This window comes from Phyllobates terribilis, unplaced genomic scaffold, assembly GCF_046119375.1.
Source record: "Phyllobates terribilis strain yellow unplaced genomic scaffold, ASM4611937v1 Scaffold_1__5_contigs__length_1240528914, whole genome shotgun sequence".
NCBI classification, from domain to species: domain Eukaryota; kingdom Metazoa; phylum Chordata; class Amphibia; order Anura; family Dendrobatidae; genus Phyllobates; species Phyllobates terribilis.
In genome coordinates this window covers 483,511,930-483,530,869 of record NW_027362761.1, presented here as the reverse complement: position 1 = coordinate 483,530,869, position 18,940 = coordinate 483,511,930, and the positions used below count along the sequence as shown (strand labels likewise).

The 18,940-nt window shown below is 47.3% G+C and overlaps 1 protein-coding gene across 1 annotated transcript in view; it reads left to right on the top strand.

The window, feature by feature from the left end:
- Positions 1–18,940, top strand: part of ZNF366 (zinc finger protein 366) — a 73,307-nt gene that overhangs the window by 33,808 nt on the left and 20,559 nt on the right. The window contains exon 2 of the mRNA XM_073655034.1: positions 16,014–17,331. Within this exon, the coding sequence (XP_073511135.1) occupies positions 16,021–17,331 (1,311 nt within the window). The 5' untranslated portion in view covers positions 16,014–16,020. The remainder of the gene's footprint in view (positions 1–16,013; positions 17,332–18,940) is intronic.

The window sequence follows — 18,940 nt, the reverse complement described above, 5'->3', positions numbered from 1 at the left end:
GCTTTAAACTAGAACAATGTGGGAAGGGAGGCAAAAGGCCAGAAAAAGCCATAGAGCTGACAAATACTATTGAGATCTCTGCTACTGGAAGTGGAAAAGAAGAACAAAGACAAAACAATTTAAATAATAAAAATATGGGAGGAAGAGAAACCAATCACAAACTAAAATGTTTTTATACAAATGCACAAAGCATGGGCAACAAACAAGGAGAATTGGAACTACTAATGCAGGAAAAGGAATATGATGTCATTGGAATCACTGAAACTTGGTGGGACGATACACATGATTGGAATAAAAGGCTAAAAGGATACAACTTATTTGCCAGAAACAGACTTGATAAAAGAGGAGGAGGTGTCGCATTGTATGTTAGAAAAGCGTATATCTGCACAGAGATTGAAGCTTCAGAGACTGGGAGTTCTGTGGAAACTGTTTGGGTAAGAATACAAGGAGAGAACAACGGAAAGGACACCATTGTAGGCATTTACTACAGGCCACCTGGCCAAGCTGAAGATATGGATGAACTCTTTATGTATCAAATGACCAAGTTCTCCAAAAAATATGACGTAGTGGTCATGGGAGATTTCAACTATCCAGACATTTGTTGGGAATCTCTCTCAAGTAAAACTAACAGGTCAAGCAAATTCTTATCCTCTCTTGCTGACAACTTTATCTTCCAAAAGGTAGGGGAGAAAACAAGGGGATCTGCTACTTTGGATCTAATCCTTATAAACAGGGAGGAAATGGTTGAGGAGGTAAAGGTGGCTGGGACCCTAGGAGGCAGCGATCATGCTATTATAGAATTTTGGATAACTAGAGGAGGAAGACATGTGAAGACTCAAACTTCAAGGTTAGATTTTAGAAAGGCAGATTTTAAGAGACTCAGAAAGAGAATAGGAGGGATCCAATGGCTGGATGTCCTTAAGGACAAAAATGTCCAGGAAGGATGGGAAATTTTTAAAAATGAGATTCTCAAAGCACAATCGTTAACAATCCCGAAAAGTAGGAAGAATGGGAAGCATTTAAGGAAACCAGGATGGATGAACACAGAACTTAAACACATGCTAAAAAGAAAGAAAGAAATGTTTATTAAATGGAAAGAGGGAGGCATATCTAAAGAAGATTATAATGCAGTCTGCAGATCCTGCAGGGCACGTATCAGGTTAGCTAAAGCTGACAATGAATTAAGGCTTGCAAGAGATGTCAAAAGCAATAAAAAAGGATTTTGGGGGTATGTCAAAAGTAAAAGAAAAGTCAAAGATGCTATAGGATTTTTACAGGATGAAAATGGAGAAATGGTAAGAGAGGATGTTGAGAAGGCCGAACTTTTTAATTCCTATTTTGCATCTGTTTTCTCTCAGAAAGAAAATGTAACATCAACTGATCTTCACTGTCCTTTTAAAGGAATAGAGGAATCCAAGTTATCTGTAAACAGAAAGATTGTGAGGGAATATTTAGCTAACATAAATGAGTTCAAGTCTCCAGGTCCAGATGAATTACACCCCAGAGTACTGAAGGAGATCGTAGAAGAAATTTTAGAACCACTCTCCATAATCTTTGAAAATTCTTGGAGAACAGGAGAAGTCCCAGAAGACTGGAGAAGAGCAAATGTTGTTCCTATCTTCAAAAAGGGGAAGAAGGTGGACCCAGGGAACTATAGGCCGGTGAGTCTGACTTCTATACCAGGAAAGATCTTTGAACAAATTATTAAACAACATGTATGTAAGTACATGGATAAGAATGAAGTGATTAACCAGAGTCAGCATGGGTTTGTAACTAACAAGTCATGTCAGACTAACTTAATTTCCTTCTATGACAGAATCACTGACTGGGTGGATCAGGGAAATGCTGTAGATATAGTATATCTTGACTTCAGCAAAGCATTTGACAAAGTATCTCACACCATCCTTATTGAAAAAATGACCAAGTATGCAACAGACCAGGCAACTGTTAGGTAGATTCATAACTGGCTTAGTGATCGGACTCAAAGGGTGGTTGTAAATGGCTTCACATCCAGCTGGATGAATGTCTCAAGTGGGGTACCACAGGGCTCCGTCCTGGGACCTGTATTGTTCAACATCTTTATCAATGATTTAGATGAAGGAATTGAGGGTAAGCTGATTAAATTTGCTGATGACACAAAGCTAGGAGGGATAGCTAATACTAGAGAAGAGAGAGAGAGGATTCAAAAAGACCTAAATAAACTGGAGCAGTGGGCAGCAACCAACAGAATGGTTTTTAACAGGGAAAAATGCAAAGTACTACATCTGGGCAATAAAAATGAAAAAAGCACATACAGAATGGGAGGAATAGAGCTAAGCAACAGTACATGTGAAAAAGACTTAGGTATACTAATAGATCATAGACTGAACATGAGTCAACAGTGTGATGCAGCAGCAAAAAAGGCAAATACAATTCTGGGATGTATTAACAGAAGCATACAGTCTAGATCACGTGAAGTCATTATCGGTCTTTACTCTTCTTTGGTCAGACCTCATCTGGAATACTGTGTACAGTTTTGGGCACCACATTTTAAAAAAGACATAGACAAACTGGAGCAAGTTCAGAGAAGAGCGACCAGAATGGTGACTGGTCTGCAAACCATGTCCTATGAGGAACGGTTGCAGGATTTGGGAATGTTTAGCTTGCAAAAAAGAAGACTGAGAGGAGACTTAATAGCTGTCTACAAATATGTCAAGGGCTGTCACATTGTAGAAGGATCATCTTTATTCTCATTTGCACAAGGAAAGACTAGAAGCAATGGGATGAAACTAAATGGGAGGAGACACAGATTAGATATTAGAAAAAACTTTTTGACAGTTAGGGTGATTAATGAGTGGAACAGGCTGCCACGAGAGGTAGTGAGTTCCCCTTCAATGGACGTCTTCAAACAGAGGCTGGACAGACATCTGTCTGAGATGATCTAGTGAATCCTGCTTTGAGCAGGGGGTTGGACCAGATGACCCAGGAGGTCCCTTCCAACTCTACCATTCTATGATTCTATGATTCTATAAAATAAAGATAACATGTTATTGCAACCATGAAGTAAATAATATAAAAACACAACAAACCACAGCCGAATTACTATATTTCCCATTTCAAAAATTAAAAAAACAAAAGTAATAAAAATTAATTAATAATCTATCCCTACCCCAAAATGGATACATTAAAAAATATGACCCATAAGGACCTATAGAACAACGACCTACAGAATATAGATGAACGGTAAAATTGCATTTTTTTTCCAATTCCCCATGAAAGAGGTGAGTTAATAATGTTCCTACGTATGAAGAAGGGAATACAGTGGATTTGGTTTTCTTCTGCTCAGTCTCTGACTTTACTAACGTAAACTTTCTGTGGCAGAAGCAGCGCCCCCTGCAGCCAGAACTCACCCATACAGACATTAGCAACCATGGCACGTGCCGCAAGCACCTTTTCTTCAGAGATACTTTAAAGCACTGTGAACAGATTGCTGGGATGCGACACGCAGATATGAATGAGGCAGGAGTGACCAGCTAAAGCTATTTATTTTTCTAACACAGAAGTGATAGTGTTAACTATGAAGACAGTCAGGTGTTCGAATACAGGATAACATGTTACACAATATTGGAAGTAATGGCGACAACAACAATATAACAGTTTCAATATCTTATTCTCTGTTCTACCTAACTATGTCTCAGGGTGAGCAGCGCTTTTATGTCCTTCTGCTTTAACTTCCTTGGGCGTCACTCGCAATGGTAGGCTCGCCACTGCAATATGTCCTTCTGGCGTTTTCGATTATTATACATGCACAAACGGGGACACTGGTATATCCCCCTAGGCTGCAAGTCCTTAGTAGCGGGTCAATTAGTACCCTATGTGTGTTCCTCACACTGGTTTGCTTCAGTCCCTTCTGCTGCATGGCCCCGGCCCACACCATATACCGTACGTCTACGCTGGAAGTAACGGCCTGGTTCACTCGGGTCTCCTGGTTACCACACCAGACGTCCGACCCAGTACAATGATCTGTTTTCAGCTTTCGGTGCTTGACCTGTGCGTCTGGATTTCGGGTCTCGGCTGATGAAGACTGAACTTTGGGTCATGACCAATGGAGTCTGGGTCCCAGGTCTTGATCGCTGTAGTCTGGGCTTCGATACCTGACCCACGATATCCTACTTGTTTTGGTTTCCAACCACACTTCGGTCGCTCTGCCCCTGCGTTCCGCCACTCACACGTCCTTCTTGTCTCTCCTGTTGGCACCAATTCACTTCCTGCCTTGTCACTTTGTCCTTTTATATTTGATAACTATGCCACAGCTACCACCTGACGCGGTTTATTTCAAACACATCCTTCCAGAAACGCTTCCTCCATCTTTTGGTTCCACTTTTCTCAAGTCGCTCAGCAGATTGCGACATTTGATCACAGGTGCCATAGAACATTGATGACCCACATCTTTGTCTCCCCCCCACCCATTACAGCACCACTCCAGTGTTTTTTTTATTTTACCACTGGAGTGGTGCCACTAATTTAAGTTCCCTGCCCCTAGTAATATACTTACCAGCCCCCATCTTCATCTGTTATTGGCGCTGTTCACAACTGAATGCAAGTCTATGAGAGCCAGAATGAAGGCAGTGAGAGCTTGTGACTATTACCTCTGACATCTGGTCAGTTAGAATTTGCTGTCACAAGATGGTGGCACAGAACCTGAGCGGCGCCGGGAAAAGAGCAGAAGACTGCAGCTGGTAAGTATATTATTAGGGGCAGGTAACATAGATTAGTGGCACCACTCCAGCTCTGAAATAAAGAAAAAAGCTGGAGTGGTGCTTTAAGTGTGCTGAATGTCTGTGGAGAAAATGATTTTGTAGAAGACTTCATCCATTATAAGTTTATGCTTAAAATATATCACTCAGTTCTTAGTTCTTCACATTGCTATAGAAGCCTACTTCACCACCCTCATCTCCTCATTAACCAATAATCCAAAACAACTCTTCGGCACTTCTCACTTTCTCGTTATCGCTAATGTGCAGGCCCCAATCACAAACCTTAGTGCTTACTCATCTAATCACTCACTTCAAAGAAAAAACTGACAAATGATCTTCTAAACCCTTAATAGAAGGATCTCCTTCTTTCCCGCACTTCATCTAGTTCACTTTGTAAGCTGGCTGTCACTACCCATCTAACTTAAATACTTTAACTCTCTTTTTCTCCTAGTACCTTTCCTTCCACTTCCAAACATGCCATCATGACCTCATTATAAAAAAAAACATCTCTTGATCCATCTTGTTCTGCTAAATATAGACCTGTCACCTCTATCTACAAACTCTTGGATCACATGGTCTACTTTTGCCTAATTTGCTATGTCTCTTATACAGTCTGGTTTACCAAAGACTTACTTACTAAAGTCTCTATCTAGTGACAGCTAAATCTAATGTTAATACTCCCTTCTGATTCTTCTGGATGTCTCTGCAACATATGAAACCATGTATCACCACCAGCTCCTCCTCACTATGCTCCTATCAGGCTCAAGGATACCGCGCTCTCTTGGTCTCCTCCTTCCTCTCTGACTTCTCCTTCACTGTATCTATTGCTGGCTCTTCTTCACCTCCTCTTCCTCTTACAGTTGGGGTTCCACAGGGTTTAATCCTGGGTCCCCTTCTCGTTTCTCTATATAATGACTTTATTAGACAAACCATCAGCAGATTTGGCTATTATTAGTATCTCTATGCTAATGATACTCAAATATACATATAATTTCCAGACATCAGCCTTGCACTATCACAAAGTACCAGTGACTGTCTGTCTGCTGTCTCTACAAACATGTCCTTCCCATATCTGAATCTTTCTAAATCTGAACTTCTTATATTTCTTTCCTTTACTAACCTAACAAAACCGAATGCTTCCATTTATGTGTGTGATAGTACCATAACTCCCAGGCAGCATACCCTGCTGTCTTTGGGTTATACTTGACTCAGATCTTTCTTTCGCTCTCTATAACCGATCACTTTCACACTCACATCTCCTTCACCGCAAAAACATCTCCAAAATTCACCTTTTTCTTACCTTTGAAACTGTAAAATCTCTCACTGTCATTCTCATGTATTCTTGTCTTGACTACTGCCACTCTCTACTGATAGATCTTCCTCTTACTAAACTCTCCCCTCTCCAATTTATCCTAAATTCAGCTGGCAGACTTATATTTCTGTCCTGCCCTACACCAGTGTCTCCACCCTATGCCTGTCATTGCCCTGATTGCCCATCCGCTTCAGAATTTTTTTTTACATTTATCACACTCACCCACAAAGCTCTCCACCACTCCACATCTCTTCCCTCATATCTGTTTATCACTCTACCCGTGCTCTATGTTCTGCTAATGAAATAAGATTAAAGAAGTTGTCCACTACTTTATATGAACCCCCCAATGTATCCCCCAGGGCCAGAAGTGTTTTTATAAATACCTTGGGGTGCCTTTTCTGTCTCTGAGCGATATCACGTCACTGATGTCACGTCAAGTGAAGCGTGACATCAGTGACGCGCTCCCCGCGGTGGACGCTGGGCTGTGGGCGGGATTACCCCGTGCGTCACACCCAGCATCCACTGCGTGCTTTCCCAATGAATGGGGAGAGGGAGAGCGCGCGGTGGATGCCGGGTGTGACGTGCTGTGTAACGCCGCCCACAGCCCAGCATCCACCGTGGAACGCAGAAGTGAGTACCCCCTGCTGCAGCCGGAACTTGACGTGACATTAGCGGATGTCAGAGCCGGCTGCAGCCGGGGGTCATGTGATGCCTGTGAGCGGCCAGTGATAGCGCCACTCACAGGCAGAAAAGGCACCACAAGGTATTTAGAGAAACACTTATGGGCCCCGGGGGAATACATTGGGGGATCATATAAAGTAGTGGACAACCCCTTTAACATTTCCATAATGTGAACCTCTCACTCCTGTGTCCAAGATTTTTCTTGTGCTGCACCAGTTCTCTGGATTGCACTACCCCAATGAAGTAGGTGATATTCCCACTGTCCACAGTTTTAAGAATGCCCTAAACACACATCTTTTTAGGCTATGTGCCCATGATGCAGAAATGCTCCGGATTTTTCCTGAGTGTTTCTGCATCTCCCTGGCAGAAAAAACGCATGCGGATTGTACATGTGTTTTTCCTGCCAGGGACATGCGGATGTGAAGCGTTTTTCACATGCATTTCCGCATGCGAGTTGTCAAGTGCTTTTTATATAGTGTGACCGAAAGAATGGTAAAAAATAAAAAATAAATATATACTTACCTTCTGATGGCCTCCAGTGTCCTTGTCTTGGCTTGCCGGCAGCTCGCGGTAGAGTAAAGGACCTGCCGACGTCAGCGGTCGTGTGACCCATCACATGACTAAATGACGTCACCACAGGTCCCTGAGTCCACCGCGAGCTGCCGGCAAGCCGAGACAAGGACACCAGGAGCCATCAGATGGTAAGTATAATGTATATTTTTTATTTTATTCTTTTTTTTACAGATACTATGGTACCCGGGTCTGGAGGAGAGTCTCCTCTTCTCCAAACCCGGGTACCATCTGCACATTGAACCTCATGATATCCGCATGATATCCGCATGTGCATATGTAGTGATGCAGATGTCATGCGGTTCAATGCAAGTCAATGGCGGCGAAAACGCCGCGATTCCACAAAATAATTGGTAGTGCTGCGGATTTTTCCGCAATGATAATCCGCAGCGGAAATTTCCGCAGCATGTGCACAGCACATGCGGATTATCATTGGGGAACATGGCAGACCTTCTACCAAGCGTTTTTTAAGCGTTTCTGCAGCGGAATTGCCGCTGCGGAAACGCTTAAAAAACGCATCGTGGGCCCACAGCCTTAATGTCATTTTTTTCAGTATTCCTATCCCACATTTTCCTCAGAATCTGGTCCCTTTGATAACTGTTTGCCACACCCTTCATGCAATTAATATCACTTTGTATCTGGACATACTGTACACAGATACTGGCAGATGACTGGTTAATGCAGTTTTACATGAATATCCTTATTTATTACTAGATGGTGGCCCGATTCTAATGCATCGGGTATTCTAGAATATGTATGCGGCCGACAGGGCGCAATCAGCAGAGCGGTGTTTAAATTTGGCGCCAAAATCGCTGATTGGTCGAGGCCGGCAAAAGTGACCAATCACCAAAGCGGTGTTAAAATTTGGCGGCTATATCGCAGATTGGTCACGGCCGGCGGTCGCGACTAATCAGCAGAGCGGGGTTTAAATTTGGTGCCAAGGTGCCAATAATGCTGATTGGTTGCGGCCGGCGGTCGCGACCAATCAGCAGAGCGTTATTTAAATTTGGCGCCAATAATGGTGATTGGTCACGGCCGGGACCAATCAGCAGAGCGGTGTTTAAATTGGCGTCAATAATGCTGATTATTTGCAACTGGTAACCGCGACCAATCAGCATAGCGGTGTTTAAATTTGGCGCCAATATCGCTCATTGGTCACAGCCGGCCACCGCGACAAATCAGCAGAGCGGTGTTTAAATTTGGCGCCAAAATCGCTGATTGCTCGAGGCCGGCAACCGCGACCAATCAGCAAAGCGGTGTTAAAATTTGGCGTCTATATCGCAGATTGGTCACGGCCGGCGGTCGCGACTAATCAGCAGAGCGGGGTTTAAATTTGGCGCCAATAATGCTGATTGGTCACGGCCAGCGAACGCGACCCATCAGCAGAGCGGGGTTTAAATTTGGCGCCTATAACGCAGATTGGTCACTGCCGGCGGTCGCGACCAATCAGCAGAGCGGTGTTTAAATTTGGCGCCAAAATCGCTGATTGGTCGCGGCCGGCAACTGCGACCAATCAGCAAAGCGGTGTTGAAATTTGGCGACTATATCGCTGATTGGTCACGGCCGGCGGTCGCGTCTAATCAGCAGAGCGGGGTTTAAATTTTGCGCCAATAATGCTGATTGGTCGCGGCCAGCGAATGTGACCAATCAGCGGAGCGGAGTTTAAATTTTGCGGCAATAATGGTGATTGGTCACAGCCGCGACCATTCAGCAGAGCGGTGTTTAAATTTTGCGGCAATAATGCTGATTAGTCGCGGCCGTCAATTTGGCGCCAACAATGCTGATTAGTCGCGGCCGGCAACCGCGACCAATCAGCAGAGCGGGGTTTAAATTTGGCGCCAAAATCGCTGATTGGTGGCGGCCGGCGGTCGCGACCAATCAGCAGAGCGGGGTTTAAATTTGGCCCCAATAATGCTGATTGGTCGCAATCGCCGGCCGCGACCAATCAGCAGAGCGGTGTTTAAATTTGGCGCCAATACTGCTGATTGGTCATGGCCGGCAACCGCGACCAATCAGCAGAGCGGGGTTTAAATTTGGCGCCAATACTGCTGATTGGTCACGGCCGGCAACCGCGACCAATTAGCAGAGCGGTGTTTAAATTTTGCGCCAATATTGCTGATTGGTCGCGGACGGCGACCGCGACTAATCAGCAGAGCGGTGTTTAAATTTGGCGCCAATACTGCTGATTGATCTCGGCCGGCAACCGCGACCAATCAGCAGATCGGGGTTTAAATTTGGCGCCAATACTGCTGATTGATCGCGGTTGCCGGCCGCGACCAATTAGCAGAGCGGGGTTTAAATTTGGCGCCAAAATCGCTGATTGGTCGCGGCCGATATTTAAATTTGGCGCCCAAATCGGTGATTGGTCGCGGGCAGCGCCAGCGACCAATCAGCGATTTTTAACACAAATGTCCGGACCTTTGTAACACCATGCGGATACTGTGGGGACATCAGCGGCTAGGGTGTGAAGGGAGGACCGGGGAGCGGCGCTGCGGGTCGGGATACTTCTGCTGCGAGCGCCCGCTCATGTCCCGGGTTCTCGCAGCGGAAGTATCCGCACAGGCAGCGCCGCTGACATCCATGCGGCTAGGGTGTGAAGGGAGGACCGGGGAGCGGCGCTGACATCCAATTGGTCGCGGCCGCTATTTAAATGTGCCGCACAAATCGGTGATTGGTCGCGGTCTTGGCCCGCGACCAATCACTGATCTTGCCGCAAAAGTTAAACACTACTGTGACTGTGCTGATTGGTCGCGGACGCTGCCCGCGACCAATCACCGATTTGGGCGCCAAATTTAAATATCGGCCGCGACCAATCACCGATCTTGGCTCCACATTTAAACACCGCTGTACTGATTGGTCGCGGTGGCCGGCCGCGACCAATCAGCAGAGCGGCGTTTAAATTTGCCGCCCATCTCGCTGATTGGTCGCGGTGGCCGGCTGCGATTAATCAGCAGAGCGGCGTTTAAATTTGCCGCCCATCTCGCTGATTGGTCACGGCCGGCCACCGCGACCAATCAGCACTGCGGCATTTAAATTTGCCGCCCATCTCGCTGATTGGTCACGGCCGGCCACCGCGACCAATCAGCACTGCGGCTTTTAAATTTGCCGCCCATCTCGCTGATTGGTCGCGGTGGCCGGCCGCGATTAATCAGCAGAGCAGCGTTTAAATTTGCCGCCCATCTCGCTGATTGGTCACGGCCGGCCACCGCGACCAATCAGCACTGCGGCGTTTAAATTTGCCGCCCATCTCGCTGATTGGTCGCGGTCGGCCACCGCGACCAATCAGCACTGCGGCGTTTAAATTTGCCGCCCATCTCGCTGATTGGTCACGGCCGGCCACCGCGGCCAATCAGCACAGCGGCGTTTAAATTTGCCGCCCATCTCGCTGATTGGTCACGGCCGGCCACCGCGCCCAATCAGCAGAGCGGCGTTTAAATTTGCCGCCCATCTCGCTGATTGGTCACAGCCGGCCACCGCGACCAATCAGCACTGCGGCGTTTAAATTTGCCGCCCATCTCGCTGATTGGTCGCGGTGGCCGGCCGCGATTTATCAGCAGAGCGGCGTTTAAATTTCCCGGCCATCTCGCTGATTGGTCGCGGTCGGCCGGCCACCGCGACCAATCAGCACAGCGGCGTTTAAATTTGCCGCCCATCTCGCTGATTGGTCGCGGTCGGTCACCGCGACCAATCAGCAGAGCGGCATTTAAATTTGCTGCCCATCTCGCTGATTGGTCGCGGTGGCCGGCCGCGATTAATCAGCAGAACGGCGTTTAAATTTGCCGGACATCTCGCTGATTGGTCGCGGTGGCCGGCCGTGACCAATCAGCAGAGCGGCGTTTAAATTTGCCGCCCATCTCGCTGATTGGTCGCGGTGGCCGGCCGCGATTAATCAGCAGAGCAGCGTTTAAATTTGCCGCCCATCTCGCTGATTGGTCACGGCCGGCTGCTCCATCAGCAGTCATTTTATATCTAACAAGATACAACTATGTAATAAAAGAGGGCGCTATTTTATATCTAACAAGAGACGACTATGTAATAAAAGAGGGCGCTGTGACTGACAAAAATAGCAAGAATACACTATGTAAGGGACAGCACTGTACATAACAGCAGAGGAAGCTATATAATAAGAGACGGCACCATATATAACTAGAGAGAATGGTATGTAATAAGGGAGGGAGTTATACAAAATAAAAGAGGAAACTATGTAACTAAGGACGGCGCTATACATAATAAGTGAGTACACTATATACTAAGGGACTGTGCTATACATAATAAGGCTACATTCCTGCATCTGTGTGCCGCCCGCTGTTACAGACGCATTGAGCATGTCTTATTCTGATCCTCAAAATCGGATCAGAACATGACATTCTCTGACCCTCACAGATCTCATTCTCAGATCTATGATTTTCATGGATGTGTAAATGGACCTATAAAACTCTACGAGTCCGTGGACCATCCGATAAAAAAATCTGCCAGCTCACAGACATTTCACACAAATGAGAGAATGCAGCCTAAGGGATTTTACAGATAACATTATCACTCCAAGTCACACAGTGCAGATACAGAATAATATTTACATCCAGGCACTTACCGCTGACGTCTCATCTGATCAGAGTCGGCTTCTGCTGCTTCTTCTCCATCTGGTCAGACCTTCATGTCGACATCTCCCAGCCACGACTCGTCTTCTCACGATGATCTCCAGCCTAGAAAATAACAAGGTCACATATATTGTATACATATATGTGTCTCCCCAACACTGAGCCCCTGACTACAGATATGTACCCCCCCCCCATTAATAAACTATTAGCCACACACCAATTAAAATATAAAGTGATAAGCAGCATAATGTCCCCCATTAACTATAATCTCCACCGGCCAATAATATAGATTATTCAGTCTCTGTGACTCTCCCCAATTAACTGTAAAGCTATGTTCTCACGGAATATATATACAAGGCTTTACAGTACAAGCAAAGTGAAACCCCAATCATTGCTCTCTCCCACCACCCCCATCATTGTTCTCTCCCAGCACCCCCATCATTACTCTCTCCCAACACCCCCATCATTGCTCTTTCCTAGCACCTCCATCATTGCTTTCTCCCAGCACTCTCATCATTACTCTCTCCCAGCACCCCCATCATTGCTCTCTCCCGGCACCCCATCATTGCTCTCTCCCAGCACCCCATCATTGCTCTCTCCCAGCACCCCATCATTGCTCTCTCCCAGCACCCCCATCATTGCTCTCTCCCAGGACCCCCATCATTGTTCTCCCACCACCACCATCATTGCTCTCCCCATCCCCACCATCCTCATCATTGCTCTCCCCATCCCCACCATCCTCATCATTGCTCTCTCTATCCTCAACATCCCCATCATTGCTCTCTCCATCCTCATCATTGCTCTCCCCATCCCCATTATTGCTCTCCCCAGCCCCATCATTGCTCTCCCCAGCCCCATCATTGCTCTCCCCATTCCCATCATTGCTCTCCCCAGCCCCATCATTGCTCACTCCAGCCCCATCATTGCTCTCCCCATTCTCATCATTGCTCTCCCCAGCCCCATCATTGCTCTCCCCAGCCCCATCATTGCTCTCTCCAGCCCCATCATTGCTCTCCCAAGCCCCATCATTGCTCTCCCCGTCCCCATCATTGCTCTCCCCGTCCCCATCATTGCTCTCCCCAGCCCCATCATTGCTCTCCCTAGCCCCATCATTGCTCTCCCCAGCCCCATCATTGCTATTCCCAGCACAATCATTGCTCTCTCAGCCCCATAATTTCTCTCCCCAGCCCCATCATTGCTCTCCCCAGCCCCATCATTGCTCTCCCCAGCCCCATCATTGCTCTCCCCAGCCCCATCATTGCTCTTCCCATCTCCATCATTGCTCTCCCCAACCCCATCATTGCTCTCCCCAGTTCCATCATTGCTCTCCCCAGTCCCATCATTGCTCTCTCCAGCCCCATAATTGCTCTCCCCGTCCCCATAATTGCTCTCCCCAGCCCCATCATTGCTCTCCCTAGCCCCATCATTGCTCTCCCCAGCCCCATCATTGCTCTCCCCAGCCCCATCATTGCTCTCCCCAGCTCCATCATTGCTCATTCCAGCCCCATCATTGCTCTCCCCAGCCATATCATTGCTCTTCCCATCTCCATCATTTCTCTCCTCAACCCCATCATTGCTCTTCCCAGTTCCATCATTGCTCTCCCCAGTTCCATCATTGCTCTCTCCAGCCCCATCATTGCTCTCCCAAGCCCCATAATTGCTCTCCCCAGCCCCATCATTGCTCTCCCCAGCCCCATCACTGCTCTCTCCAGCCCCATCATTGCTCTCCCCGTCCCCATCATTGCTCTCCCCATCCCCATCATTGCTCTCCCTAGCACCATCATTGCTCTCCCAAGCCCCATCATTGCTCTCCCCAGCCCCATCATTGCTTTCCCCATCCCCATCATTGCTCTCTCTAGCCCCATCATTGCTCTCCCCATCCTCATCATTGCTCTCCCCAGCCCCATCATTGCTCTACCCAGCTCCATCATTGCTCACTACAGCCCCATCATTGCTCTCCCCAGCCCCATCATTGCTCTCCCCAGCCCCATCATTGCTCTCTACAGCCTCATCATTGCTCTCCCCAGCCCCATCATTGCTCTCCCCAGCTCCATCATTGCTCACTCCAGCCCCATCATTGCTCTCCCCAGCCCCATCATTGCTCACTCCAGCCCCATCATTGCTCTTCCCAACCCCATCATTGCTCACCCCAGCCCCATCATTGCTCTCCCCGTCCCCATCATTGCTCACCCCAGCCCCATCATTGCTCTCCCTAGCCCCATCATTGCTCTCCCCAGCCCCATCATTGCTCTCCCCAGCCCAATCATTGCTCTCTCCAGCCCCATAATTTCTCTCCCCAGCCCCATCATTGCTCTCCCCAGCCCCATCATTGCTCTCCCCAGCCCCATCATTGCTCTCACCAGCTCCATCATTGCTCACTCCAGCCCCATCATTGCTCTCCCCAGCCATATCATTGCTCTTCCCATCTCCATCATTTCTTTCCCCAACCCCATCATTGCTCTTCCCAGTTCCATCATTGCTCTCCCCAGTCCCATCATTGCTCTCTCCAGCCCCATCATTGCTCTCCCTAGCCCCATCATTGCTCTCCCCAGCCCCATCATTGCTCTCCCCAGCCCCATCATTGCTCTCCCCAGCCCCATCATTGCTCTCTCCAGCCCCATCATTGCTCTCCCCGTCCCCATCATTGCTCTCCCCATCCCCATCGTTGCTCTCCCTAGCCCCATCATTGCTCTCCCAAGCCCCATCATTGCTCTCCCCAGCCCCATCATTGCTTTCCCCATCCCCATCATTGCTCTCTCTAGCCCCATCATTGCTCTCCCCATTCTCATCATTGCTCTCCCCAGCCCCATCATTGCTCTCCCCAGCTCCATCATTGCTCACTACAGCCCCATCATTGCTCTCCCCAGCCCCATCATTGCTCTCCCCAGCCCCATCATTGCTCTCTACAGCCTCATCATTGCTCTCCCCAGCCCCATCATTGCTCTCCCCAGCCCCATCATTGCTCTCCCCAGCTCCATCATTGCTCACTCCAGCCCCATCATTGCTCACTCCAGCCCCATCATTGCTCTCCCCAGCCCCATCATTGCTCACTCCAGCCCCATCATTGCTCTTCCCAACCCCATCATGGCTCTCCCCAACCCCATCATTGCTCTCCCCAGTCCCATCATTGCTTTCCCCAGCCCCATCATTGCTCTCCCCAGCCCCATCATTGCTCTCCCCAGCCCCATCATTGCTCTCTCCATCCCCATCATTGCTCTCTCCATCCCCATCATTGCTCTCCCCATCCCCATCATTGCTCTCCCCAGCCCCATCATTGCTCTCCCCATCGCCACCATTACTCTCCCCCACTTCCCCTCATTCTCTTGTTCCTCTCTCGGAAACTTTTGCTCTGACCCAGGCGCACGCTGCATGATCACGTCATCAAGCAGCGAGGGCCTGTGTCAGGGAGGAAGCGCCAGGCAGGAAGCAGAGGTGACGACGGATCCCTCCAACCTTGCTGCTATTTTCCTCCTGTCAGCAGCGGAGCTGAAGGGATCGCTCCCAGCCCGCCGCATATGATAAGGGCAATCTGGCCATGGGCCCCTCGGAGCCTGGGGTTCCGAGAAGCAGGCCAGATTGTCCTCAATATTAGCCGCCTGGCAAGGGTCCCTCTGCACCGCCGGGCCCCGGTGCAGTTGCACCGGCTGCACAGGCAGTAGGTCCGCCCCTGCCTTGTTTGAATTGCTGAATTATGTGCTACTCTATAATGTCTCATTTAGTTTGTGCATGTGTCTTCTGAGTTGTAATGTGCTGTGGAATATGTTGGCGATGTATAATAATATTATTATTATTGATAATCAATGAGTTAAATGTACCCCACAATTGTACTGAAAACATAACTTATTCCATATAAAAAATTAGGTCTAACTATGCCACGTTGCCAAAAAGTGGTATGACCCTTTGAATTTAGTGATGTGACACACACACAAAAAAAAAAAGAAAATTCTTGCGTCTTTAATCAAAATAGGCGTAGTCATTTGGGAGTAAAGCAGTTTTCTTTTAGAGAGTCTTTCCTGTATATACTGTAATTACTATTTAGAGTTATACCTAGAATTATAGTAGATGATTGAATTTCTAATACCTATTACCCTATTGCTATTTCTCTTCTTCTTTCAGCTGAACTATGCAGAATGTTACATACATAGAAAAAGACTACACTTCCTCTCTTAATGCTGACATTAAGAAACCTCCAGTTTTTCCACTCATCAGACAAGCAATGCCATCCATCGTGAAGTGTAGCAGCCCATCTCCCTTCCTTGAGGGATATCCACATCACTTTCCACACTACCAGTATGGCCATCCAGAAAATAATCTGCACCATTTGCACGAAGCTCTAGAAAATGGGTCACGTAAAAGAAAGAATTTGCCAGCTAAGGTGAACCATGATCGTGAAGACCACAAACTCCATTGCATTCCAACAGAAGAAGAAACAAAGCGTTTTGCCCCATCTCATCTGCCCTTGTTTTATCATCTACCACCCATATCAAGCTACAATGCCAAATTGGTGGATTTGCCCAATATTGGTCTTCAATATTACAGAACTATGGACCCATTTTGGCTTAATCCTTTGAATCAAGAATCTATAAGAACAAGTGCAGTGTGGCCACCTGGATCACTATGTCTACACCCTTCTTATCCATTATTTCACAAAAATTACCCTGGCATTATGTTCCCCTTCCATGTGCCCACTGAAACTATGCATGCACATCAAGCTTTTGATACAGGCCACCCAGCAGATGATGCTCTGGAAAAAACAAAAATCCAGGGGCATGAGGATAAGAAACAGAAGGTGGAAAGGGTTGATGTCAACATTCAGATTGATGATAGCTTCTATGTGGAGGTGGGCAATCAGAAACGTTGGAAATGTCCAATGTGTGAAAAGTCCTATACATCTAAATATAATTTGGTGACACATATTTTAGGGCACAGTGGCATAAAACCCCATGCTTGTTCACGTTGTGGCAAGTTCTTTAAACAGCTCAGTCATTTGCATACACATATGTTAACTCACCAGGGCACCCGACCCCATAAGTGCCAAGTGTGCAATAAAGCTTTTACCCAAACCAGTCATTTAAAGCGCCACATGATGCAACACAGTGATGTGAAACCTTACAACTGTAGGATATGTGGCAGAGGGTTCGCCTATCCAAGTGAACTTAAAGTCCATGAGTCGAAGCACGAGAGTGGGAGAGAAAATATCTGTGTGGAGTGTGGACTTGACTTCCCAACACTGGCGCAGCTTAAAAGACACTTGACAGCCCACAGGGGCCCCGTTCAGTACAATTGTAGTGAATGTGATAAAATATTTCAGTACCCAAGCCAACTGCAGAATCACATGATGAAACACAAGGACATCCGGCCACATATCTGCTCTGAGTGTGGCATGGAATTTGTACAACCGCATCATCTCAAGCAGCATTCACTGACACATAAGGTAAGTTGTAACCATCACTGAACTAACAGTTCATCAGATCTGTTTAAGGCTTTTTTCTATACATGTAATTGATATCAACATGTGTGGAACTGGCTGGCATAAGCACCCAGCAAACACGGGCAAGAGAGGGGACCCACTGCCCACTTAGCCAAGATTTTAGTTTTTTAGTACCCCTTGTTGATATCCGCCATACCTGTAGAGCTGGTGCATGTATGGAATGGGTTTGGCTGCTATGATCAGAGCTAACTCTTGTTGCAGCAATTTAATCCCTCATATGGCGTTGTTAATTGAGCCAATGGCAATTGAAGGAGTTGTTTCCTTTCAGAAATCCAATCCCAGTCATTAGCTGGAGTTTATTAGAAAAAAACCAAATCACACTTTACTCAACGTCTCTGGGTCCAGTGCTGGACCGGGTATTTCTTATCGCTGTAGCTCTAATAACACTTTGAAAGCTCAGCAGCCTATCATGGAGCTCAGCAGCTCTGAGAGGGGTGTTTCTTCTATACAGGCAGAGCCGCCGTGCTCAGTGATTGGGTGCTGTTGTTATGTTCTGCTACCAGAGCTAAGGAAAGAGAGGAGATCTGTCCCTACGATAGAACTCAGCTGAATCCCTACGATGTAACAGGGAACCTGATCCTGCGATCAGACCTGCTAAAGTCCTAAGCTAGTCTGTACGGAGACCTATAGATGTGGGGAAGGAATCCCTACAAGTACTAAGGACTGGGAGGAAATGGGACACCTCCTAACAGAAATAGTAGCAGACAGACAAACAAACAAAATATAAAGAACAAAGAGGTCCGAAGACCAAGCAAACTAACAGAGTTAGATACAGAGCACAGGCTAGCTAGAAAGTAGTTATACAATGAAGTCCAGCAAAGCCAGAAGGGCGGAGCAGGATTAAATAGGCCAACAAGGTCATGTGACCAGCAAAGGAAAAAACCTAAGAGCAAGGTTCTAACAGTACCCCCCCTTCTAAGAGGATCCTCCGGATCCCCTAGGACCAGGCTTATCAGGAAATCTCCTGTGAAACGCTCTGATAAGTCTGGACGCGGAAACATCATCTGACCTCACCCAAGAGTTATCCTCGGGTCCGAAACCTTTCCAGGCCACAAGATACTGCAAACTACCTCTATACCGTCTAGAGTTAAGGATGCGAGAAATTTCATATTCCCCGTCCTCCACCACCGGAGGAACAGAGGCAGAGGCGTCACCATCCGACACAACAGCTTTTTTTAACAGAGAGACATGAAATACCGGATTAATTCTCCAGGAGGTAGGAACCTCCAACCTAACAGCAGATTGGTTGACAACCTGAAGCACCTTAAAGGGCCCTACAAACTTGGGACCCAATTTCTTAGAAGGAATCCTCAACCGCAGATTCCTAGAGGACAACCAAACCATGTCACCAACAGCGAACAAAACCTCCTGTCGTTTCCTATCAAAGTAGTCTTTAGATTTTCTGTTGGCCTCCTGAAGATTACCACGCACATCCGTCCAAACTCTCTCCAAATCACCGGAAAAATTCTCCTCCTCAGGCACGGCAGATCCCAACTTGGAGAACGACCCAAACGACGGATGTCTCCCAGAACAACAAAAAAAAGGCGAACAA